This window comes from Podarcis bocagei, assembly GCF_964188305.1.
Source record: "Podarcis bocagei genome assembly, chromosome: 9".
In the NCBI taxonomy this organism is placed as follows: Eukaryota; Metazoa; Chordata; class Lepidosauria; order Squamata; family Lacertidae; genus Podarcis; species Podarcis bocagei.
This window is the reverse complement of record NC_138134.1, coordinates 42,290,683-42,318,561: the sequence shown is the minus strand read 5'-3', so window position 1 is coordinate 42,318,561 and position 27,879 is coordinate 42,290,683. Positions and strand designations below refer to the sequence as shown.

General features: G+C 41.5%; 1 protein-coding gene across 10 annotated transcripts in view; it reads right to left on the bottom strand.

The window, feature by feature from the left end:
• Positions 1-27,879, bottom strand: part of SLC10A7 (solute carrier family 10 member 7) — a 130,174-nt gene that overhangs the window by 69,068 nt on the left and 33,227 nt on the right. For all 10 annotated transcript variants that reach the window (XR_014011660.1, XM_081208454.1, XM_081208455.1 and 7 more), the window contains exon 5: positions 26,416-26,454. Coding sequence is in view for 9 of the 10 variants with exons in the window: in XM_081208454.1 (XP_081064580.1) it covers positions 26,416-26,454 (39 nt within the window). In the remaining variant the exon portion in view is untranslated. The remainder of the gene's footprint in view (positions 1-26,415; positions 26,455-27,879) is intronic.

Below are 27,879 nucleotides of genomic sequence, written 5' to 3'. Positions count from 1 at the left end.
CCTCTTTCACCCACATGCTTATTGAGGCTCAGATTGATTCTACTGAATCCAGCTTGTACTCAGATCCCTTGAAAAAATCAAGTGTGCGTGTGCTTTTGATCTTTCTGTCTCTTCTGTACGGCGTGGCTGATCTGCAGGAGTGGGGACAGAAGTGACCAGAGGGGTGGTATTCACAGCATTTGTTCTAAAATCCAAATGTAGCTATGGGTTTATAAAAGTTGGTGAAGCCTGGTATAAAATGTCCTGGTTAATTGGAACTTTGTTCCAATCAGTATGAAACATATCAATCTGTATTACAATCTAATTACAGGAATAAGGACACTGTGGCTCTCAGATGCTGTTGAACTTCAAATCCTATCATCCCTACTGACCACACTAGCTAGGGCTGGGGGAGTTGGGAGTCCACAACATCTGGAGAACCATGGGTTCCTCATCTGTGATCTAATACATAGAGAATAAATCTAGGGCAGTGGAACTCAGAAGACACTGTGAGGAAATGGTATTGCTGGAAATGCTTTTAAAAAGGTACAGGGATATGGATGGGTTAGGAGTTTTCAAGAAGCAAGAGAGCCTGCACATTGATTTCCCCTTCCACCTGCTTCTACTACATATGAACTGCAGCATTCATACATCATACACACTGAAAAAATATATGAATGATCCCAACAAGGTTACAATATAATCTATGTGAGGTAGGAACAAAGATCAAGATGGCTGTGAACATCACAGAAGCTTCAATCAGCACTTATGTTTCCTCATTATTTTGGTGGAACATGGCAACATATTAATATCTGGTAGTGTGTTAGCACTGTTGGGATTTTGTTCAACAGAGGCCTTGGATTGGAAGTTGCAGTTGACAGCACCAATATCTATCTATCTGCCTCTCACTCATGCTACTTTACATGTTTCACATCCTTTATATCTTTCAGAAAGAAGTTCAAGTATTCTCGCAGGCAACTTCCCCTTCCTTTTCCAGTGATGCTGCTACTACATTTTGCCCCAGCAAAAGATTCTAACATTTTAAAGACAGAGGGAGGGAGAAGCACCAGGCTGTCCCCTATGTAGGCAGTGGTGGCCCTTCCTTGAGACAAAATTAGTCACATGGCTCAGACATAGGATTGGGACATGTGGCTGATTGCTGCCTTCCTCCTGCTGGTTGCAGGACTCCGAGCTGTGGCTGCCATCACTTGCAGCTCCATAACCCAGCCACCACCACCCTGCCTTCATAGTGTCTCATTCTAACACAGGGTCCTTCCCTCAGAGCAAGGCATTGTGGGAGAGGTGGTCCTGAAGGAGGTATGTGCTACCGTTGCTTTGCCACAGTGCAAATACTGTTAAACTTTTAAAATAGTGTTTGCCACCACAGCAGGGCAGCCAGCAGCAATCCTACAGGGCTTTCCAAGGGCATCTACCCTCCAGTAGGGGCCTTCCTGAGACTGAGGCACTGTAGATGAGATCAGGGCCCCAGAGAGCCTGAAGCAGCACCTGTGCTGCTGTCACTACATCACCTAAAAAACCTGAAGCAGAAGCAGCTGGTCAGCTATTGCACCACTGGGATGGAGAGGAAGAAGCAGAAGGCAGCTTTTGCTGGTCTGCCCTCAAGTAGCAGAGATCTAAATGCTATGCATTTTCTCCTCTCTCTTGAAACAGAAGTTTCATAGTTCATTGGCAGAGGACATGCTTTACATGCAGATGATCCCAGGTTCCCTCCCTGGAAAGTTTTCTGCCTAAGTCACTGCAGATCTACTATCTCTAATGTTCTTATACAGAAATCATTGCCATAAGAAAGTGTAGCAGTTTCAAAAATTAAAATCAACTTTATGGAAGATAAGACTATTAACCATGATGACTAAATAGAGACTCCAGGTTCAGAGGCAGCACATACCTGAAAAAAACATGCTAGGAACAAACAAGGGAGGACTACTGAAAACCCTGCTGTGTGTTTTCTGGAGATATCTGACCAGCACTATTGGAAAAAGGGTGCTGGGCTACATAGATCTTTGGTCTGCTCCAACAGGGTTCTTCTCATATTCATGCAATAATTATGTGAATACTAGCAACTCAGGTACAGTATTTTCCCCTTAAATATAGGAGAAGATATTTACACCTCAATCGTAGCATAAGCAACAGAGACTTTGAGCTGTTTACACTTGTTAGCTTCCATCAGATTTACTCCATGTACAGTGGTACCTCGGGTTACATACACTTCAGGTTACATACGCTTCAGGTTACAGACTCCGATAACCCAGAAATAGTACCTCGGGTTAAGAACTTTGCTTCAGGATGAGAACAGAAATCGTGCTCCGGCGATGTGGCTAAGGTTAAGAACAGTTTCAGGTTAAGAACGGACCTGCAGAACGAATTAAGTACTTAACCCGAGGTACCACTGTAATGCCTTCCTTCTATGAACAGCCAACCTCAGCATAAACTGGCTGCAACTACATGTAGTATGTAATAGCAGTCATTTCTATACTTATGACAGCTGGGGGAGAAACCAAAATCACCACCACATAAACTGCCTTGGTGGTCTATACATCACTGAATCTCTGGTTCATTCAAGTTTCTACATGCACAGGCAAAGAACATATGCATGTGGTAACATGCATGAACCAGACTTTTAGAAAAACTGAAGCTCTAGCTGTTGAATGCCATGGCCAGCCTACTTTGAAGTTTCATGAAAAGTGAAAATGCTTTGGTTTGATTTTGTCTCTACCTAAAACATCAGAGAGAGAGGGGAGAGGGAGAGGGAGGGAGAGAGAGAGAGAGAGAGAGAGAGAGAGAGAGAGAGAGAGAGAGTGTTAGTTTAACAGGAAGAACTAGCCTACTATGCACCCTCGGATTCTTCTTTTCTTACTACTAAACATAACATTTAAGAAATACAAATCATTCAGAAGTATATGATGTTAATACTAAACTTTTGAATGAAATTCCATACCACTAAAAGAAGTTGACTAACACCAGAAAGAGAACCATCCATTCCCCTCAATTTAACATTTCTCTGCAGGGTATATTTTTGTGGATGGGGCACTGCTACTGCACACACTTCTAGTGATAAAATTACTACAGGTGAGGTTTAAAGAATATTTGCTGACAGGAACTTTATTATTGGAACAGGAACCTTAAAAACATTACCAGTCCAAACCACAGCACATGTACTACAGTTTGCATAGACTTCCTGTCCATGTGGCCTTGACCATTGTATTCAATGGAGGAGTCAATTTTGCATGTACCAAAGAATCAATACACAACCATCCATAAAAAGATGCACACGCAAACTTAGAAGAGTTGGCTGAATTGGGTCAACTGCCGAAATCAAAAGATGTATATAGATGGTTTATAACTGCAGTAATTTTTATTAGCCGGAAACACACATTCAGAGAGAAAACTGCAAGTGAATCTGATTTTTAAATCCGTATTTGAAATCTTATACTATTTGATCATCATATTAGTACAACTATTATATGGCACAAAGCATGCTCAAAGCTATGTTCAGCATAAAGGCCACATGAAGAAGGAACTTAAGGACATTCATAGAAATACATTTCAAAACCATTTCCTTTCTACACATTTAATAAACATTGTATCAAAATACACAAAAATCATACATGAGATTAATGAAAAATAAAGTCAAAGGAAAATTGTTCCCTGCACCTTTATCATAATTCATATTTCTAGTCAGTCAAATTCCTTACAAGTTTTCTATTTTAGATTTATATTCATGAATTACATAATTTTAATAAGTGCATTCTGCAAGCCGAAAGAAATCAGTCTTCTTTTGGTAACAGTATTTAATTCCAAGCCAAATCAAAAGGCCTTAAGATGTGGGAATCAATGCCTGACTATCTATAGTTAACTCACCAGTGACGAAAATTCTTCAGTCCTATCCAGACATAGTCTGCTCTTTGCCATAACCTTTTAAGATCTGAGCCAGGAATATGTCTGTCTATCCATCTGTATCAATAGGGATGCTTTTATTTCATATCTATATAATGTGTATTGTCCCACGCTAATATTGATTGAAGGAACTCAGGCAAAGCAGTGTCAGCTTTTATTCCTACAGGGAAACCACTCAGCTGAATGGCAAGGCACTTAAGGTCAAATCAGGATTCATCTCACTTTGTTGCTATGCTATATATAAACTGTGCAGAGAAAATGCAAAGAAGAAAAAGAACCTTTACAGGTATGCTCAACATTATCAATTTTAAACCCTCCCACACCTATTGTCCCACCAACATTTCTGTGGTAAACCCATCCAGTGCATTCCATTGAAATATTGGAAGTGATGAAGCCATCAAGCACCAAAGGGGAACACTTTTAAAGAACAGGTATTGGACATATGGTAATATGCACACATTGCTTTAAGATGATAGTGAGAGTATGCACAGAGAGTCTGGGATATAGACAGCTTTAAAAATAGACAAATTATTGGCAAATAAGTAAGAACCACTGATATACCTGTTAAATAGGAATCAAACCATTGCACTCAAAGAAAAAACAATTAATTATGAAATCATGACACAAGCAAATGCGACCAGTTATGATATCCTAAGAACACTCAATCACACCCGGTTCCTGAACTTTCAGTCCATTGATTGAACCTTCAGCCTGATTCTGAACAATTCAATTTTTATTTTTACATGTTGAACATAAAAGACAAACAAGCCCAGAATGTGGAAAGTCAAGGAGAAATATATTAGAACAGAGCTTGGGGACAACCCGTACAGCTAGAAAACTGCAATGTTTGTGTACTCCAACTAATATTCCATTTTATAGATAAAAGGATACTATTTCTGGAGTGTCTTCAGCAGCTAGACAATTTTAAGATCAGACACTCTACAAATAATTAGCACCTGAAAAGCCTAGTTGGACTAGGAGTTGCCATACAGGTGAGACCAGGGGTCAGCAAATTTTTTCAGGAGTGTCCTTCAGACCTTGTGGGGGGCCGGACCTGCCCTCTCCCGAAAGGACCCCCCTGCCCGCCACTCACGCTGTAGCCGCCACTTGTCTTTAGCAGCGTCATCGTCGTCCTTTGCCTCAGCCAGTGATCTGCGGGGCGCAGAGCCCATGCTGCTGGCCTGGGCATTGGAGGCAGCCTCCCCACTGCCACCGCTTCCTCCCGCTTGGCTCTTGGCCATACGTGGCCACCTCAGTGGGAAGGAACGGGTGTCACCCAGAGGCATCTGTGGCTTCAGATTGGCTGCAGGAGCTTCCTGCAGCTAATCCAAAGCCATGCCAGCGTCACAGAAGTCAGTCCCCACGCAGTGAGGCCTCCACACTGCGCCGGTTTAGCGCGGGGACTGGCCGAGCGGGTGGCAGGGTCTGCAGGGCCAGATTTATGAGCCCGGTGGGCCGCATCCAGCCCCTGGGCCATAGTTTGCCGACCCCTGATTGAGACCAAACACACACACGCTTGACAATTCAAAGACAAAACTGAATGAGAAAATTTATCTAAGAGGTAGATTTAATTCCTTATAAGGAAATAAAGGTCAATGATAATTACTCCCATTGGATGGTACCCAACTAAATCATCCTCCAAATAGAAGCTTTTAAATAGGTCTGCTCTTCGTCAGACACCACCCAATGATTTCAATAAAGTGTCACATTTCTGGAAAAACTTAAAAAGATAAATGGGGAAGGAAGGTCCCCAAAAAGTTAAGAAATGGCTCGCATAAGCAAGTTATTAGTTTGTTTTACACTTAGCCTGTGTTTTATTTGAGAAATGTAGCCTCTGTAGGCAGTTGTGTACTTTCTACTGATCAGCTTCCTCATTCTATTGCATATTGCTCAAAAACATAGAGTAAAATCATCATAATGGACACTACTCTTTCTAAGACTGCACAAATACCAAAGTGTACTTTCACTATTATGTAATGAATCAATATGTGCTACTGATGGCTAAGGGATATCAAAGTCCCCATAGCTCAAGGAATGGCCCTTAGCTCTTGCCAAATTATACACTTCACAGTAACAGATTTGCTAGTGGAATATTTTTCCATTTTACTGTTGATGCACTCACCAACGCTCTGAGAAAGGAAGACAAACAGCTAAATTACTGAACAGGATTTTACATCCACTGTAATAACAAAAGAACTGTGAAGGTTCTAGGAAATGGGTCAGGAGAGTGGAGCTGTCCAGGATATAATCATGAGTAAAGAAAATGCCCATTTCGTAAAAATGAATGTGTCATAGTAGCATTAGTAAAGGGAGAGGAAGAACATTAAGTTTATGACTGTGACAGTTTCAAGTATATAATGCAGCAAAAGAAAAATAAATGAATACTACAGTCATACAGCTGAATTTCTACCCTAACACTTTGCAATGATCTATCAGGGTGCAACATCAGAGTAGCGACTCTGATGACACCACACTGCACTCTAAGAATTCAGTTGTTAGGACCTTGGTAATTGAACACCTTAGTTGTTGAACAAATCGGCTACTGAATGTCGCAAACCCAGAAGTGAGTGTTCCGATTTGCAAACATTCTTTGGAAGCCGAACATCCAGCTGGCTTCCACAGCTTCCGATTGGCTGCAGATTAAATTCAAGGACCAAGGTACAACTGTATTAAAATAAGGTTACCAAAATACTTTAGCATAAAATTGCAACCACTTCATTAACCATTTTGCTTAGCTAATCAACTTATTGTTCCCAGTATACATGTTTCTCGTTTTGTGTTGGGAGTTGCTGAAATCTGGCGGCGGCAGCGGCGGGGGGAGGGGCGGGTACATGAAGACAAAGCAGTGGACAAAAACTGATGCTCTTTCTTTTTTGTCCATAACACTTCCCCCCCCCCCCAAACTATGGTAAAGTATACCAAAGGTATACCTCTGAGCTTTATGCTTTGAGTCTTCCCTGTATTTTCTCAGTGGGTTTCAGATTTAACAATTCCAACTATTGTTTATGTACCACTTTATAACTACCAGCAGGTGTTTGTGTATTTATGTGTTGTGTGTGTGTGCTTCTCTTCACTGAGAAAACTGTACTATAGTAGCTCTAAAATATTTGTCTGCATGTAGTACGGTGATAGAGTGCTTTTAAAAAAACAGATGTAAAAGAACTTATGGAAGTTCTCCCAGGTTCTCTAAAAAGAATTGTGGGGTGTGTGCACAATGGATAGTCCATTAAAAAAACCCTGCTTTTTCGATGACTTACATATTTGGAAAGCAGTGCAAAACTTACGCAAAAACAAATCATCAAAACCATCTATTTCTATAATCAAAGAATCTGAAAGAAAGGGGGTGTAGCATTAGAAAACCAATGACTCCGGGCCAGAGAAACTGAATTGGTTAATGACTAGGGAATGTGGCAACAGCAACACCAGAACCACACATTACTGGAATTATTGCTGCAATTTAACATACATTTAAGTAATGGGCAAGCACATGGTCACAGTCAGTCTTTAAGACTCAAAAGGCAGACTTAGGATAGGCTTCTCTAGGGGTTTGGACAGTTCTACCATTAATCTTCCAAGACACATGGGACAAATGCTTCCTGCTGTTACCTTGCAGCAAAAGGTAGGCATCCACTCAGGCGAAGCTGAGCGAGAAGAGAAACGTATTTTCAATTGGTTCAACAGTTCTGTTCACAATGGAAAGGTACACAAGGCACGATTACCTACTTAGGAAAATATTGTTTGGGACAGACATGTTGTGTGTTTGGAAGTGAGTGGGAAGTAATTACAATAGTATTAAAGAAAATGGCAGGTTTTGCTTCTTAACTCTTCAGTGGCCGGAATAACAAAGCTGGCCTTCAGTCTAACCTTTCATTTCAGCAAAAGCTTATTGCCAAAGCATGAAAAATGTGAAGCAACTATGATAATGTTCAGAAGCTTGAACCATATTCTTAAAACAACAACAACAAAACAGCCTCAGGGTGAAACTAGATGTTCTGCACACACATTCTGCAGCCCACATTTGTTAAGGTAATGGGAATGCATGGCCAAAGGAGAGCATAGAGAGCATGGGAACTGGTATTTAAGACTTCCCAAGTCCACCAGTTTATCCCTGTAAATGCCCCCTCCCTCCCTCAGCTCTTCCTCTCCCTCAAACAGGCCTTTTGGGGGGGGCACTAAAGCCAGGCTTCATTAAAAAAAAAAATCAATTAAAATCAGCCTGGAAGGCATTTTCAGAGAGTAATTGGTAGGCAGAAGAAAGGATTATATATTGCCCGCCCACCCAGCCACCTATTTTGCTTTGCTAGTGCACTTTTCTCCACCCCACCATTACAAGGACATAACAGAGTTGGAACCCTGTATTATGACTATGCCTAGCTCCACCCTAAACACCAAGCTAAATCTATGTGCAAATCAGAAGCCACTTATTAGGACCAGCTGCTTAGAAGATAGTGAACCCAAGGCCCACATTGAAATGTCATTTTACCTTCATAAACTTCAAAGAAGCCGGTGCGCAGTGTAAATATTGACAGGGAACTTAAGTTCATCAAGCTGTTCAGCTGTACAACTTCCATTTCCCCCCAAAGGGCTAGCAAAGGAGCACTGCTTAGCCCACTGCACCTATACGGTATAAAGACTTATTGTGCAAAAGTCAATATATCATCTCAAGATGAGGGGGAAAAAAATCCCTGAGCAACCCTAACTATAATCCGTAATTGTCATTAAGAGCTCTCATTATACAGAGCAAGTGTAATTAGAGCATCATGCCCTCACAGGATGCAGTGCACAGAGAATGCTAGAAGGCTTCATAAATCAGCGCCAGTCTCCTCCCCTTTGCCACAAGAGAAAAATATTATATTTACATACGTTAGATGAGAGAAAAGGCCAGTTGGTCCCTACAAAAATTAGCCTAAACGCTATCCACAATATCTTGTTGGGCTCCCCATTTCATTATGCATCTCAGAAAATAAAAGGGATAAAGTTTGCCATCAATAATTCTGAACGTTATCTGCTGAATCCCGCAGATTCCAGAGCATTAATAATTCAAGATCTTGTGGGAATTTTGTCATGGTGGAGCTACAACTTGTCTGCAAACGGAGCTCAGGGGATGTTCAATATGATCTATTCCAGCATATGTGCACAATTGCTACATTCATCACGATGCAAGGAAAACATTATCTTTCTTCAACTTACGGTTTTTAAGAAGATGTTTTTGTAGTTTACACAATAAAACCTCCTGAGCATTTAAAAAAATAAAAATAAAACCCAGGGTTTAAGCACATATTGCTATTTAAATCATGCTAAAAAAGAGCCACTGTCTCTCTGGGTATACACTCAGTGCCTGGGTCTTGTGCTTTTTCACAAATGAGCAATTTGGGTGATTATACAGGCATCGTAAAATGGAACGGAAAAAGAAAGTAATCCAATTGCATAGCATGGCCATGCAACATGGTATAATCATAATAATAGTACACAAAATGATGAGGCTAAAACAGCTAAGGAAATGTTCGAGGATTTAACTAAGATAATGCTCTTGAGCTAACAAAACTGCTTACAAATTCACAGTGACATACTTGCACTTTAATTTGTTTTGCACAAATTATGTTATGCACCTTTTTCATACTTCAAAAAAAATTGTGGCAACGTTTTGTGGTAAGACAAACTTTTTACAAAAAACTTTTTTTTTATTCTGTGCCACCTTGTTCTTACATTGTTTCAAGGCAACAATTCTAAAAAACACTTACTAGTAGTAAGTCTCACTGAACAGAGCAGGACTTATTTTTAATAAAGCATGAATCAAATTATGTTTGTTCATAATTCATTCAGTGTAGCAGTAGAATGTGTGCTGTTCTTTATACAGTGGTTTTGGTTTCTGAACTTAATCCTTTCCGGAAGTCCGTTCTTAAACCAAAGCATTCCAAGGCATGCTTTCCCATAGCAGTGGGGGACTCAATTTACAAATGGAACACACTCAACAGAAAGCGGAACACGTTCTGCTTCCAAGGCAGGTTCACAAACCAAAACACCTACTTCCGGGTTTGCAGTGTTCTGAATCTAAGTTGTTCATAAACTAAACTGTTCTTAAACCAAGGTACCACTGTACTTAAATTTTATCCAAGTTGTTACCCTTGTGTGTATCAGAAAATAACTGCTTTTTAGCCTACTGAATAGATTGCCACAGTAAGTTTGTGCTTTGAATTCCACCTTCTCAAAGCACTTTGAGAATGTATATTATTATTAGCACTAGCAATATTTTGCACAAAGGACACACATCTTTCGTATGGGCCAACAGCTCCTTGACAGAATATGGCCAAAGCCTTTGCAATGCAGCGCTTTATGCTGCCAGAGATATACAATGGGGCACAACTTTCTAGAGGTTCTTAAACTGGAATGCTGCACATTCCTCCACTGCTTTTGTAAAGAAAAAAAATCACTTTACTCTGAGCAAAAAGTTAAACTGGGAGGTATAAGTAGTACTGAGCTTTGGCAAGTGGCTACTCACTTTCCATACAGGAGTTTGTAAGGACTCTGTACTGGCTGGCATCTGTCTGTTTCAGGAGACAACAGAGGAGTGTACTGGAGTTAACTGAAGTATGATACAGTAAGTTTTAATACTTTGCAATTATGAGGGCAGGCCACCTCCTAAAACTTATTTGCTTTACTAAACTGCTCTACTGCTTCAGATTCCTCCATATACCCACTTACCCCAGTCTGCTCCCCTCCAGATGTTTTGGACTACAATTCCCATCATCCCTTACCACTTGGAGATTATGGGAGCTGTGCCCTCATGATCATGTGATGTAAATTATAGAATACCCTGAACACCTTGTCAATTCAGATAAAAGAGCAAAAAGCCTCTTTATCAGGGATTAGGAACCAAAGTATTCTTTGTCCCAGGAGAACCATCTCAAAATGCTATTTATCCCAGAGCTATTCTCAAATTATTTTTTCAGAATAAAAATATACGGGTTTTTAAGCATGTGTCCTCAGGAAAGAGGGGGCATCTGTTCTCTCCACAGTCTCTGCAATAACCTTTTACCCATATTTCACAGATGGCCTCCTTTTCACTGTCCCTTGGCTATGATTCCATAACTTGTACCTGGTTCCATTCATTTACATGTAAATTACAGGGGAAATGATAGATTAGAAACCTTAAATTATTTACTCCTGCCCTTTGCTCCCACCAAACTCACAGCTGAAGATGAGCCAATGCATACATATCTCCCCTTGTTTTCTTTGAGCACAGTATACAGTCTGATCACCTTGTTTTGCATCCTGAGAGCTGTTCTGCCATATTCCATAAACAAAAGCTTTCTTTCAACACAAATAAACTAAGCCACAAGGGGCCTTCCTCAGAGTTGCAGGTCTCATATTCAGGCAGCATATTTGCAGGTTCACTAGTTTCTGAAACCAAGGCTACTGATGTGCCCCATCTTGGTTGAGTTACGGGCATGTAAGAAAATGGAAAGCAGAATATCATGGAGCAGAATACAGGCCTACCTCATTTTATTGTGCTTCGCAGATGTTGAGCTTTTTACAAACTGAAGAATTGCAGGAGTTGCTGCTGCTGGGCTGGAGACAAGGCTGCAGGAGCCTGCCCCCGCCATGCAGCGGCTCCTGCTGCTCCTTACAAGGACGCGGGCGCAGCTGCAGGTAGCCTGGCTGCTTAATAGACCACAGCATAGTGTAAACGTAACTTACCGTATTTTTCGCCCCATAAGACGCACCGGCCCATAAGACGCACCTAGATTTTAGGGGGGGAAATAAAGGAAAAAAAATTTATTTCCCCCCCAGGTGCGCTGCGCTAATCCAGAAGCTTGGGGCAAGCTGAGGTCAGCGCGCCCCAAGCTTCTGCGTGCCGGCAAGCAGTCCGCTGCCGCCCCAAGCCTCCCGCACCCGGCAGGAGGTCCCGCCGGGTGCGCAAGGCTTGGGGCGGTAGCGGACTGCTTGCGCGCACCGAGAAGCTTGGGGCGGGCTGAGCTCAGCTGGCCCCAAGCTTCTAGGTGCGCGCAAGCAGTCCGCTGCCGCCCCAAGCCTCGCGCACCCAGCGGGACCTCCTGCCGGGTGCGGGAGGCTTGGGGCGGCAGCGGACTGCTTGCGCGCACCGAGAAGCTTGGGGCGGGCTGAGCTCAGCTGGCCCCAAGCTTCTAGGTGCGCGCAAGCAGTCCGCTGCCGCCCCAAGCCTCGCGCACCCAGCGGGACCTCCTGCCGGGTGCGGGAGGCTTGGGGCGGCAGCGGACTGCTTGCGCGCACCGAGAAGCTTGGGGCCAGCTGAGCTCAGCCCGCCCCAAGCTTCTAGGTGCGCGCAAGCAGTCCGCTGCCGCCCCAAGCCTCGCGCACCCAGCGGGACCTCCTGCCGGGTGCGCGAGGCTTGCAGACACTCGCCCGAAGCAGGGGGAGCCCTCCAGAGGGCTCCCCGTGCTTCGGGCGACAGGCTGCCGCCCCAAGCCTCGCGCACCCGGTCGGACCTCCTGCCGGGCGCGCGAGGCTTGCAGGCATTCGCCCCATAAGACGCACCCCGATTTCCCCTTCATTTTTGGAGGGGGAAAAGTGCGTCTTATGGGGCGAAAAATACGGTATACAGTGGTACCTCTGGTTACGTACTTAATTCGTTCCAGGGGTCCGTTCTTAACCTGAAACTGTTCTTAACCTGAAGCACCACTTTAGCTAATGGGGCCTCCCGCTGCTGCTACGCCGCCACTGCATGATTTCTGCTCTCATCCTGAAGCAAAGTTCTTAACCCAAGGTAATATTTCTGGGTTAGCGGAGTCTGTAACCTGAAGCGTATGTAACCCGAGGTACCACTGTATATGCATTGGGAAACAAAACCAAAAAAAGTGTGACTCACTTTATTGTGATATTCACTTTATTGCGGTGGTCTGGAACGGAACCCACAATAACTCCAAGGTATGGTCGTACACGCTTCTCAATTTTCTCAGCTTTACAGAATTATTGTGGATTTAACTAAGTATTAGTTAGAATATTGGCTAGGAAAGTGGGACAAATAGGTACAAATCCATGGTTGGTCATGAACCATGGCTCTGGTTATATCACTTTCTCTCAGCCTAACACACTAAAGGAACAAAATGAATCCCATGTGCCCTTCTTCAAAGAACAGGGCACAAACCATGACTCAGCATGACTGCAAAGTAAATCACAGCTTTTTAGCAATGGAGCTTGTTCTCTTGAGGTAACAAGCAAGCCGTGGTAGGAGTCTGCATTACCCACAGGGGACAGCTTGCAGTCTGATGCCTTTTAATGTTGTTTTATACTCTTTTTTGTCATGGTTATATTATTTTGTACCACTATCCGATAACTTGTAAAAGCCTCTGGCTTTAACAAGTAAACAATTCAATTGTAAATTTATTCCCATAAAGATCTCACCATTACCTTGAGGCATATTCACAACAAGGCAAGGTTTAACTGATCTGAACTCTGATTAACCAGTGCAGCTGATAAACAAGCATTTGGGATGCAGGGTCTACAGTCCTAAACTCGGTTAACTAGAGAATAAATCCCACTGAAATATACTGGAACTTCTGAATAAACCTGCTTAGAATTGTACTTTTAAGGGACCTGATGCCTTGCAGACTGCTTAGATGCACTAACAACAACAACAACCTTTTATTCGACCGTCAGTCAGAAAAAAGTACAATTGTCAATACACAGTTAAAACATCCAAGAAGATTTTAGAGCTTAGCCAACACTAAAATGGGCTAAACAGATAGCCCCATATCAATACAATCAATTAAAGTCTTGCGACGCTTAAAAGCTAAAAAAAGAAATTTGGCCACCAAGGAAGGTATAGCTCTAGTGATGTTATTCAGCAAGTGTAAAACCTGGTTTTCTCCAGGTAGGGAGCTAAATTGACATAGAAGTGGGTCTATAAAATTTTGTCTAAGCTCTGCATAAGAAGGGCAAGTCAAGAGAATGTGTTCGGTGGACTCAACCACACCCATGGCACAATGACAGGTTCTCTGGGCGTATGGTACTCCCCTGTACCTTCCCCACAAAATCGCAGAGTCAAGGACATTTAATCTGGCCGCTGTAAGAAGTCTGCGGTATTCCACATAGTGGATTTCTGCAAGGTAGGGGGCTGGTATGGTCCGATAAATCTGGTCCCCTAGGAACATCCCTGGTTTTACCTGGGCTATGTCCTCTTGTCTAGCAATGTCACTCAGTCTCCGGGAGATCACAGCTCTAGCTTGATTGTACGACATAGACTCAAAGTAAAGATGAGACAATCCGCAGGATTGAACCTCGTTAGTGACCTCCCTTTCCCACGATGATTGGAAATCGTCCCTCAATATCAAGGGGGCAATACCCACTGGTTTAAAACAAAGCTTGAGCCATAGCCAGAGCTTCGTCTTCAAGGCCACATACCGTAGAGCTTGCCAGCCGACCTCTAATCTCATAACTGCACCCGCTACCGAGGGGGGAATCCTAAGGATGGCTCTAAGGAATCGCGTTTGGATAGAATCCAGTTTCAAAAAGTCCCTACGGGAGCCTAAAGAGATGCCCACCAAAAGAAGGGGGAGGACTTTCATTTGAAAGAGTCTCAAAGCTATCTTCACTGATTGAGCCTGATTCTTAGCATATAGAGATCTAATCTGGATGGCTGCTTTAGATGCATTAGTTGTTATATAGTCTCTATGGGCCAGAAAAGACCTATTTGACCGTATTACTTGTCCCAGATATTTAAAGCAGTTAACCTGCTCTAGGGGGATCCCGTTCATCGACCATCGATAGAGTCTCGGTCGGGCAGAGAAGACCATGATCTTGGTCTTAGCATAGTTGGGTTGGAGCTCATGCTGATCACAGTATTCATGTAGAGCTTGCAACATTCTCCTCAGTCCAATAGGGGATCTAGCAAGAAGTGCAGCGTCATCCGCATACAGAAGAACATTCAGAGATCGGCCTGCTAGTTTGGGGGGGTGGAAAGCATCATTGGCCATGTGAGTCACCAGTGAGTTAATGTAAAAGTTAAACAATGCTGGGGCCAATAAACAACCCTGTCTTACCCCTCTAGTGGTGGTAACGGGGTTGGAGACTAGGCCTTTATTGTCTAGCCTGATTCTCAGAAAGGTGTTTGTATGGAGGCTGATAATCAGATGAAGGAGACGACGATCGATATTTGTTGCAGCCAGTTTTGTCCATAGCTGCTTTCTAGAGATTCGATCAAATGCCTGCTTAAGGTCAATAAAAGCCACATGAAGAACCTTTGGGGCTTTGCCGGCATACTTTTCCGCCAGGTGATTCAAGGTTAATATTTGGTCTGTAGTAGATCTTCCAGGGCGAAAACCCGCCTGTTCATCGGCAATGATGTTGTTGTCCTCCATCCATTTCGATAGTTTGTTTAGTAGGTACCCCGAGTAAATCTTCCCGATGACATTTAGCAAGCTGATTGGCCTAAAGTTGCTCGGCTCTGTACGTGGGCCTTTCTTATGTATTAATACAATCAACGCAGAGCTCCAGCTGGAGGGAAATTTTGCTGTTTTGTTTATATACGTGTAAAGTGCAGCTAAAAGTGGGATCCACCAATCTTTATTTGCTTTGATGGCATCAATGGATATAAGGTCATCACCGGGGGCCTTGCCTGCTTTAAATCGATCTATGAGGGTTTCAACTTCAGGGCATGTAACTGGGTCCCAATCGGGCAGTGCTTCCGGCTCCACCGTATCTCCGCAGGCATCATGGGCTGCATACAGATCGGCGAAGTATCTTTCCCAAGTGACCGCTGAGATGTGGGGTTCTATTCTTGCAAGCGGCCTACCCAGGTATCTGGAAATTAACTGCCAAAAAGAGGCTGGATTTCTATTCTCTGCAGCTATCAAAAGGTTGTTCCAATTGTTTCTTTCTGCCTCAAGCTTCTTTTCCTTTAGTAGGGCTTTATAACTTCTCCTGAGGGTGATAAGACGGTTACTTGGCATGGGGTCATTTGATGCTCTGTATGCCACCCATTCATTATACAGATGATTCTTGAAGTTTTTGCATTCCTCATCGAACCATTTTTTGTGGAAAAACTGTTTACCATGCTTTGTGGGGGACCGGACTAGTGTTGGTTTTAGAAGTTCTACTATATCGTCATATATTGGTAGAGGCTCATCCGCCTGCATAAGGGAAGCCCTTTTTATTTGGAGCTGATCAGACCAGAGAAGTTCGTTCAACTGCTGGGCCGAATTAGAGGTCCATTTAAGGGCTGTAGGTCTTATCTCCAGATGATCATTTGATAGGTGCACAAAGGAGTGCCTATCAAGTTCGTCAGCCAGAGTCAAGGAAATTTCTAGAGGGAAGTGATCGCTCTCCAATCTTGTAGCCACCTTAAAGCTGGATATTTTTGGGGTAAGGTCAGGAGATATCCATACAAAATCAATAGTGGATGCACGTGAACCTGACCAATAGGTGAATTCGGCAGGGTAGTCCGAGCTGACTGCCCCATTTAGCAGAAGGAAATTGAGGGCCAGCAAGGTTTGCCTGCATTTGAAACCTGCGTAGGTGGCTATGTTATCTTTGAATTTCCTTGGTAAAAGTTCTGTAGTCACAAGAGGTGAAGAAGGGTACTTGCTAAATTTAGAGAATAAGATTTGGTCAGTATGTGACAGGCGTCCATTAAAATCTCCCGCCAACAGAAAAGTGGCTTCGGGGTATTTATCAAAAAGTGTTTCCAATGTCGCTTGGATTTCCTGCCATCTCAGATCAACCAAATTTCTCTTATAGATTGGACATAAGTAGATATTGATCACTACTATCGTTTCCTCTGCTGTTTGCAACTTTATAATCAGCATGAGTGACGACTGGATGTCAATTTTTTCGGCCTGAAGATTTATGGCTAAGGAAACAAAGGTAGCCAAGCCTCCTTGCGGTCTACCATGTGATAACGAGTTCTGCGTGGCATTCAGGTAAAAGCCCTTGTATCCTGTTAGATAGAAGTCCTCACAGGCCCATGACTCTTGGAATAGAAGGATGTGGCTGCCATTTATATAGGCAACAAATGATGGATCTGTCAGTTTGGATTTAATACCAGCCACATTCCATGATAGTAGTGTAAGAGGCCGCTTTGTGTTTCCCTCAAGTCATGATTTCTCTTGCGTGGTTAATCCCGGAGAATCCAAATGGGGGTGCACGCTGCGTGGAGGGGCAGTAGGGTGAAAAAAGGCAGTGATTTTTGATTGTTTGCATTTCAGGTTCAAGTTGTCACATGTCACAGGAGCAGCCAGAGGCTGGGGCGAATTTATAGATCGCTGTAAGAGAAAGTCTTGGTACGAGGGGGTGTTACTAGCCGACAAGTCCATAGACTCGTCGTTTGCCGTATGCTCTATAGTTACAGGAGTCGTGCCTTGAGGATCGAGGCTTGTTGATGGAAAAGCACTATGTAAGACAGAAGAAAGACATCCTTTTCGGTTAGCTTCCAGTAGCATGTTTAGCCTTGCCACTGCCTCAGTGTTTGTCCAAAGGGCTGCTGGATCTCCCAGAGTCTCTTGCATCGTCATGGTATCAGCACAAGGAATGCAGCCATTTTGAGGACTGGAGATCGTTATCGCTGCAGGGGGGTCCACATGGGCTTGTGTCTGGCAATCTTTAGGGGCATCTATAATAGCCGAAGCTGGACCTGTCAAAGCTCTACCCCTTAAGGCAGTCCCTTCTTGCCGGTGGGATGGTCGGTTAGTAAATCGTGGGGAGGGGTTCATAGGAAGGGTCCATTGCTGGGAATTCCGATCATAATCCTCAATCCTCCTTGTAGGCCTGCTAACCAAATTTGCTGAGTTTGGGGTTTTCCCAATAGTGCCCCTACAGTTGTTAAAGAAGCATCTTTGTGGGAAGATTCCAAACCAGTTGAGACGATTTTGAAGTTTGCTCAAAAGTGCAGGAAGCCTGGGAGAGTCGAACTTGAGCAACAAGCGCTTAAATTTTGGAGTCTCTGGCAGCCATTCTAATGATAGGAGACCACCCTGGGCCAAGTAGGACCTGGTCAACCTTCGCAATGAGATCACAGCTGCTTTACAATTTTTCCAGGCATAGTAGGGGAAGCAGGAGTGAACGATGTTCAAGCATATATTGTTAGGGGTGAGTTGGAGGTTTACTAGCTGCTGCCCCCTACTTAGACTCTGTGCCTCATGATTATCAGGTCCCTGATGATTTAATGGCGGATTCAAAATCGAGACAGGGGTTTTGATGAAGGCATTTAGTTTTTCCTCTAACATATTGATGGAAGCTGATAGCACCTTTATTTTGTCAGCCAAGTGCAGGCAAAATTTCTGCAAAGTCCTCAGCTCCACTGATTGTACTATATCACATAAAGATTTACGATGAGGGTCGGGGTAGGGAGAGAGGCCATCTGGGCTGGAGGTTATATCCAACAGCGATTTGTCTCCTGGCAAGGGAGTATTTGCAGTCGTTGCCGGGTCACATGGGCAGTCTACCTGCTTGGAGGTGTTTAAAAGGTTGTTTGGAGTCATTGCAGGATCATGTAGGCAATCTAACTGCTTGGAAGTAACAGGTGAAGGAGGCACAAGGTTGCAGAAAAACTCCTCCAATGATGAGATAGAAGGCTCTAAGATCTTAGGTGGTGAATCCAGCCCAGTAGGCTTCGAAACCTTAGACATAGGTTCTGAGGCGTTAAAGGAACAGTCTTCCACAGAGGAGGTACGGCCACGTTTTAGGCTCGTCATCCTAAACCCCTTGAGCGGCTCGGTTATCTAAGAGTCCTTCAAAGGCCAAACAAAAGCTGGTGGAAGGCCAGGGAAGCGCGGCCGGTGACTGCCCAAGTTACAGCTTATCAGGTTGTTAGAGAAGCTCATTAAGGAGATTTATGGCGCTGACTTTGCAAGCTTCCACCGGGTGAGTTCCTGGCGTTTTCATCAAAACATTATCGTGCCAACTTCCAGAGAAAAATAGGAGCGGAGTAACTTACAGCATGAACTGGAAAGGGGAGCTCCGACAAGCGTGTCTTACTTCGTCGCCATCTTGGCCCCTCGCTTAGATGCACTAATTCCTTCCAGATTTCTATTAATTCATTCAATGCTATTTCTAGGCTACCAAGTGCTCTCAGGGCAGGAACACAACAATAAGCCAAGTCAGTACAGTAAAACCATAACATTATATAAATTAAAATATCAAAAAATATCCTTAAAATATGCTGGTGACAAACAGCTGCAGACTGAGTGGCTCATTATAGACCACCCCTTTACTTCCCCTGCAAAGACATGTGTGAAGAAGTGTGTCTTCACCAACTAACGAAAAATCTGAAATGTCAGAGCTAGACACACCTCCAAGGGAACAGTATTCCAGGGATGGGATACTGCTGTGGAGAAAGCCCTTTCACGTGTTCTCAGGGACAGCTCAGCCTGTAGTAGAGCATGAGACTCTTAACCTCAGGGTCATGGGTTCAAGTTCCATACTGGAAGGGATTCCAAGGCTCATCTAGTCCAACCCCCTGAAATGCAAGAATCTCAAGTAGATCATACATGACAGATGGCCATCTAATCTCTTTAAAACCTCCAAGGGAGTCCACCTCCCAAGGGAGTCTCTTCTTTCTTACCATCAGAAAGTTCTTCCTGATGTTTAATCAGAACCTCCATTTTTGTAACTTGAAGCCATTGGTTCTGGTCCTACCCTCCAGAACAGGAGAAAACAAGCTTGCTCTATCTTCCATGCAACAGCCTTTAGACATTTGAAGATGGCAATAATAATACTATTTATACCCCACCCATCTAGCTGGGTTGCCCCAGATTTTCTCTCAGTTTCCTACTATTGAGGTTAAATATAGCAGCTCCCTTAACCGTTCCTCAGAAGGCTTGGTTTCCAGACCCTTTATCACCACTAGATTAGGAAGATCTGGTCTCAAATTCCCAGACAGCCATGAAGCTTGCTCCTGGTACTATCTCTCAGTTTACCTACTTCATAGTGTTGTTGTGATGATAAAAAGGACAGAATAACCATGTATGGTGCCATGAGGCAGGATATGTGCAATAACTAAAGGTTAATAATTATTCCATACATCAACAATGGAGTAAAGTGTGGAACTTGACCTGAGGACCATAGGCAATCAGACAAGAATGTTGTGTGAACTCAGTCAATTCACCTAAATCTAGAACATGTAAAGAGCAGTTGCTTTTATCAACATAATAGCTTATAGGTTAAAAGACAGGGTTGATCAGCTAAAACAAATTTGAAACAGCTGACAACTGCACTTGTATACATTTACATTAACTATGTATTTTGGATCTGAACACAGAATATTAAACATATTTCATATAGATCTTTTATTTAAAGAAAATATTCTTTTATTCCAATCAGTTATTCCAATCTAGCAAGGGTCATCTGTGAATGGATGTAGCACACATCCATGTAAGTTTGGTAGGCCTCTGTAAACGGAGTGTGCTTGTGCAAAACAGTACATGTTTGGGATAAACCACCCTGCAATTCACTTCTTGGGGTTGCACCCGTACTGTTCCCTGGCCATTCTGGTCCATGCATGCATTCCCTAACTCAGATGTGGAACAAGTAGTCCTCCAGATGATGTTGGACTCCAACTCCCATTATCCTTGACCATTGGCTAGACTACTGGAGTTGGCAGCTCATAAACATCTGGAAGGCCACAGGTTTACCACCCTTGCCCAAGCTGATGGCAGGCATAATTGGTTCTGCCACTTAATTAACTGTAATTTTGGGAGATGAGTGCATATGCAGAAATTCTTGCATGCAACAGCAGGTCCTCTTCTGCATTCAAATTCTCAGGAGCTTGGCCAATTAGACTATTCTGGGCTACTGAATTTGCAGGTCGCTTTTTCAAGCAAAGACAATAAAAATGAAGCAAAACAGAGATTGCTTGTTGTCAAATACAAATAAAGGGTGAGGGGAAAATCTTCAAAGGGCACCTTTTTCTGAACAGCTGAACAATTTTGCACAACAAAATTAATAATTCAGCTACTGGAAACATCACATGTGCATAGCACTGCAAGCAGACCACTGGCATTTTCATTTCAAATTTGTACAGTCTTTGGTCAATGCACATCATCTGCATTTCTAACACCTGCTTCAGTCAGCTATGAAGTGCAGTACTATCTATAAATCTTCTTTCATCTTTATGCTGTCCAGCCAATAATATAAAAAAAGAACTGCACAATGGCTGCTAATTATTTAGCTTTAGAAGGATATGAAACTATTCACATTGTTTTTGATGTATTTAAAATTCCATATACTAAAAAAATGTTTTAAAGAGTAACATTATTGCTATCCTATTTGCACATATGTGCATTTTGTCTTTTAAAAAACTGGCATTGCATTTACTCCCACCAGCAAAAAATAAAAATAAAGTAAAATAAAATTTAAAAACGGAAGTAAACTACAGTACAATTAAGCAATAATGCACAACAGGGTGTACCTTAATAGGCCATTAACCACATGCCTCAGGTGTATTGATAGGCAGGAGGCCAAAACAAGGAGGACTTCAAATAATCCATAAGTGCACCAATGGCTCATTAGTGCATACCACAGAATTATTTGTTGCTATAGTAATATGCACAACATCAACATAAAAAGAGAGATTTATGGTTGGGCGATGTCACAAGCAATCTTTCATTGAACAGGTTTGTCCATGTGCAGGCTTAAAAGTTGCCAGAAGCCTGTAGTAGAAAGAAAACTAGCAAACCAGAAATAAAGACTATAATGCTTGAGGAATGTTTTTTCCTTTCCCCCAGCAAATCCTGTGGGATTACTCCAGACTAATCAATTTAAGTGTTCTAGCATACGGATGAGAAATTGGTTTTACTAATGAAGGCAACCCGATTTTCTTCTTTACATTCCTAGCTCCTGAACAAGCAGACAGTGTTAGATAGGGAATAGACGAAGGTGCTTTTGTACATGCCACTATCTTCCAACCACAAGGCCTCATCTCACATACATAGTTGTAAGAATTTCTCCTGCTGGGCTGCAGAAGGTTAATAGACACAATAAGACATGGAAAGGATTCTGAGAACTCTCGAAAGACAGCACACTTCTGGAAACCTTCCTGTATGCATTTCATCATCCGTCTTCCTGAAATTTATCTCAAAGAACTGCAGCCATAAGAGATGCACGGTAGGTAACTGCTTTTTCTTCTTACCACCTATATATATGGAACACCACTTCAAGTTGTTGCTGATCACCTATAAACCCTTATATGAGCTCAGCCAATATGATCTCCAATTGTTCATAAATTTATGGGAGAGAACCTATAGCAGATTTCATTCACTCATGAGATGAGATCTGTCCAGGTGCAAAGCAACTGCCTGCCACTGGTGGTTCTCAGGCCAGCCCTACCATTAGGCAATTGGCTTAGGCAAGACAGGCTGTGGAGCAGTATAGACAACCCTCTGGCTGTTCCCTTCAGTGGGGAAAAAGAATAGGATGTGCTACATGGCCTGTCATGCATCTGCTACACAACCCTGCCTACCCTCAGATCTGGTGAATCATGCTTTCCCATCACCAGTGTTGAAGCAAGTTTCAATTGCCAGTCCAGTCAGCTTCTGTACATGGAAATGAGGTGTCGTGCTATCTTTGCTTCAGGCAGTCCAAGTGTCTTGAGCAGGCCCTGGTAGCTTTGCAGTTAAAATATCTAAACCATTCTAGGATCTATGACACCAAGACATTTCAAATCAAAAGATCTCCAAAACCAGTTTCAGATTAATGAAAGTTTGAAATAATTTCCACAAGCTAAGTCATCAAACAGTTCACTGCCATAGCAAAGCGTCGCCATTTCCAGTCTACTCAAAAGAAAAGAAGGTGGGTTGTATCCAATTATGTTCTATTCAGAATAGATTTATTGAAATTAATGGACCTAAGTTAGTACATGGGTCCTCTCAAATAAACAGCAAGGAGTAAGGAATCTGAGCTAAAAGAATCTAAAGCTGAAAAGAGGATCAATTCTCCACAATTCCTAACAGAGAAAAGGAAAACTGACTATTGAGAATATGAAATTACACTATGAAGACATAGTTGCAACAGCTAGATGTTATACACATTATTATTCAACATCAGTTGTGAACACTTACTTTAGTTGCTTAAAATAAGCGCTCATAAGAAAGGCAAAGAGGTATGTTTGGCCAACATTCTTCAAACATTTTTCTTTCTTTTAAAAAACATTGCCTGATTTTACAAACTGGGAAAGAAGATATTATCAACAAGCCAGTCTCCTCCCCTGAAATTTTCTGCACAATGTTTTGGGTTTTTTAACACAATGTAGAACAATTAACAGAAAAAAGCATGAACAGCATTTGGTGCAATATAATGAAATAAAAATGCCAGTCAATTGGTTAGTTCCACACCAATGGAATTTCTTTAAATAGTAATGAAATCATTGCTTAAAAAAATTAAAAATCCATCATTATTAAAAAAAATAAAGAAGTTGGCTCAGCCTATGAAAATTAGATTTGTAAGTTGTTGGTCATTCTCATAATTAAATCTCTGTCACAAATTTGCAAGAAAAATGGACACTGCACCTAATGCATTTACACAGGTCCTGTCAGGCTATATAAAGCATTATGCCTACTAAAATGGAGTAGATAAGAATTCCATACATTTTTATTAGAAGGGCATTTTGTGGAAAGATGGTGTGTGCATGTACATATCTAAATTTATGTACAGTCACACTGTTCTTATATTAGCACCAAGCTGCTAACCAGCACTTCAACACAACAGTCTTTAGAAACAATACATCCAGAATAACTGGACAACAGTGCAATTAGTTAATATTTAAGCATTTTATCCCTTTAATGCAGGAACCAGTTGCCTTTGGCAGGTGAACTCCAACAACACCAATTATTCCAGGTCTGCGACAGTATAATAAAATGTGTATTTTATTGTATAATTATTTTTATTATATTTGTTTCTATCCTGCCTTTTAGGACAAGCCTTCACAAGGCAGTTTACAATAAAAATGGAAAATACATCACATAATTGAACAAACAACATCTGGTAAAATGGCATCAGATAAAACAAAGCATCAGATAAAGTCATAAACAGGGGTCCAGCAATTTTTTAAAAAGAAAAATCCTTAGTGGCTTATTATTATTACTATGTTCTGCCTCAAGAGACAAGGCCAAGCAGAGATCTCAGGGGAGAAAATTCCACCACTGAAACGTCTCCATTGGTTGTTGGGCAGAGAGCAGGGCCCAGCAAGTTCATATGAGAGTAGGTACTCTTTTAAGAAACATACTCCCAAAACTGTTCTGGACTTCAAATATCACTAACACATTAGCATCTGAAAACATAGGAAACCTCTGCAATCAATGAAAATTTGTATAATAATATGATAAAGCCACCTACATACACACATGCATTCTGGACACTGGATTCTGCACTAGCCAAAGTTTCCTGTCTTCAAAGGCAGTCCTCTGTAGAGAGCATTGCAGGAGTGTAGTCTAGATTTAATCAGCATTTTTTTTATAACTACATGCTATGCAACCTAATCCTATGTGTTTACTGAAAAGTAAGTCCCACTGTGTTCAATGGATTTATTCTCAAATAAATGTGCATAGAGCTACCATCTTAGAGCCACAGTTATTGCTGATAACCAACTGCTTTGAATTACTAAAATGCTATCATATTTTATTAAGTTGCTGTCATGGGGAAAACTCAAATCACTTATGTTCCACAATTATTCTAAACCCAACTTTTTAAATGAGGGGAGGAGATAATGATATTAAAACTCAGAGCAATTCTCTGTGGCATAATTCTAAAATATTCTCTTGGTCTGAAATTTATGTAAATTGAATTCATCTATCATTAGTTAATTACCAGGCTAGCTACAGGAAAAAAAGTTTTCTGTAACAATTAGTTCTTTAAAACACTATGTTTTAATTAGACCTATGATGTTATTACATTAGTTATAAATATGCACATATTTCTGTCTGCAAAACTACAGCAATTCATTTTCTGAGATTGGTTTGAAGTTTAGTTTCATATTCTAAAAACCATACATCCAGTATATGCCTCTGTCATTGCCAGTAAATGCAGACTATCAAATGCTAATATATTTAAATAACTGGAGAATACATATTATTTCAGAAAGCTCTCATTCATATCTCCAGGACCTCCAAGAAAAGCACAGCACTTTGTCTGAAAAACTAGATCTCACCAACCATATATAAAACCATTCTCTTCTCTTTTCAGGTCACCTGATTGCATATCTGAAAAGCACTTATAGGAATGTCTTTACTGGTCACAGAATTATCACACTATAGGCCATCGGACCCAACTCAGTGAACCAGTTTTCAGTATCCAACACTCTTTGGGAGATTAGGCCTTGACATACAAACTCATCATCTTGGAGGGCTCTTGCAAATGTCAGGGTTTGCAGTGCGCTTCACTTTATATGAGGTAACTATGGAGCTGAACGGGCAGATATACTGGAGTTTATGGCACAGGGACAGTTACACCATATTGTACCACATACTAGTCTTATTACATAAAATTTAACTGAAGGCTTAGATACCAAACAAAGCATGCACACTGACCATATTACGCCTGTCCACATTTTTTCTTGAGATCATGCAGCATAGTAGGGCCACAGTAGTACTACAGCTAGCTGCAAAAGGCAGTTTTGTAGCTAATTGACAGAGGCCTAACACCAGTGCTCTGCAATGTATTCTAGTGCTTAAAAAATGGTAAAAGTTGGGAAAATACCAGGCTTCAAGCATTAAGAGCTATATACATGAAAATAACATCTGAGTATGGAATCTCTCTCTAAATACCTATGTTATTTGCAGCATTTTTGTATATGCATGTTTAACTTACTGATAAGTGTTCATAATGCACAAAGTAATATTGTATGTCCCCTTATTTTAAGTATTTACTATAATGCAACTTTTTATCAAAGTAATTGTCAACACCAATCTTGAGATGAGCAATGTGTATTATAAAGATACAAAATTATACAAAATGTCTCTTAAGGGGCCAAACTGTTTGATTTGATGAATACATAAAACAGAGGAAAGAACTACTGAGCTGCCCTTTCTGCATGTTTTTATAGTGTGTGCTCAGGAAGTGCAGCCCTAACATGTAAATACAGAAATGATACTTTGAGCAGCATTGACTGTATGCTTATTTATACTTCTTCCAATAGCCTCCCTGGGGTCATGGAGCAGAGAAAAATGGTGACACATCACTGAGTGAATTAGCATTGTCTCTCTCATCATCTGGGCCATGTTTTCCTTTCAAAATCCATGGCCCCTTGATAGAAAATAATGATAAGCCTCATTAGAAAATCAATATATTGACACTAGCCTCCAAAACATCTGAATAATAATAGATTGTCACCTCATTAAGGAGACTATTAACATGTACTTAAGCATCATTAAATTATATTGATCAGAGATTATTCATGCACTAATTTTCCAAACAGCAGGAGACACAGAAAAGAAATACAAGCTTGGGTATATTTAATGAGCACCAGGATAATAACAGTCTCCAATTCTCCTCCCAAGCAATACAAATATTAAACAATGGTACATTAAAGAGGCATATAAAAAAATATGGATTACTTACCAAAAAACTTCCAAATGCTGAATTAAATATAGCGGCTGCCTAAATAAAGAAAAAAGAAAAACCATTAAGTCTTTCTGCTTTACACAAAACACTCCTTTCATTTCATTCAAATCTTCAAGAATCTAGCTTGCCATCATCACTGCTTATAACAACTGCAAGTAGCTATAACATTATGTGATTCAGAAAACAAATAGGTAAACATCGAGGCTGCACAGAAAGCAAATGGACCAATGCCAGTGAATATGATACAAATGATAAACTACTGCTAAAGACCTGTCCAGAGTGATTTTTTTTTTTTTACATGGCTGACACAAATAGTACAAACAGACCAACAGTATAATCCTAACATAAACTTACTCGAGAAGACGTCTTACTGAGCTCAGTGCTTAGAAATATACTGTTACTATTGGGGAAAATAAAAATCCAATACTGGGAAAATTCTGAAAAAGAATTGAATATAATAGTGTTACTCATCCAAATTGTGAGAACTTCTCAACTGTAGCAAGCCATATTTTACTTTAATATTAGGCATGTACATTGTGAACCTTTAACTGAATACATTTTGAAATAGGTAAACCATAAGAACACAAGACTTTTAATCCTGAAGGCCAGAGATACCTATAGAATGTAAGGAACTCAACAAGTAAGAAAAATAAATGACTTTGAATTGATTTTAAATAAAGTGTTGTGCTTACCTAAATTTCCAAGAAACAATGATGGAAACAAGCATTAAGGATAAGCTATCAAACTCCACGAGACATAAAATATTTACAATCTTGTAAAGCTTTCCCCTTTGCTATCAGAGAAGAAGAAACCCTTGCATGACATCCACTTCGATGGTGCAGTACCAGGATTAGAGGGAAGGGAAGTGGGGGTGGGGAGAGCAGAACCTGCCATTTAAATGAAGAACGGAGGCAGAATCAAGTTAATCACCAAGGATGTCTTGAAGCCACAGAGCAAGGACGTTTGAAAGAGCTGGCAAGTTTGAACCAAATCCAAACACAGGCTAAGCTGCAGCAGAACCTGCCTTCTGCCTCTATAAAGAGATTGCAATGTGAATGAATGACTAATGAGATGCTTGGCTCCAGAGAGCTTAGCTTTCTTATTCGAGTTCATAATTAATTCAAAGCTTTGATAATTTCATTAGAGTCATCCTTTGCTGGCCTTATCAATAAAAGATAGCAGTGGACTGCAGCCTCTCTCAGTGGCCCAAACACACAAGGAAACACAGGTTTAGAAACCTTTGCCTAGCTGCTTGCTCACCAGCTAGTGAGCAAGCGAGCAAGGACAATGGCATATGGCATTCTTCATTGCGCGGGGAGCTTCTGAATAGACAGAGCTGAATAAAACATCACAGTTGACAGTTGTAGAACTACAGCAACATATTTTAACACCTCTACCTCATCTGCATTCTGCTTCTGAACATAAGGAGTAGGCACTAGTCCAGACAACTCTGCTAGCCAG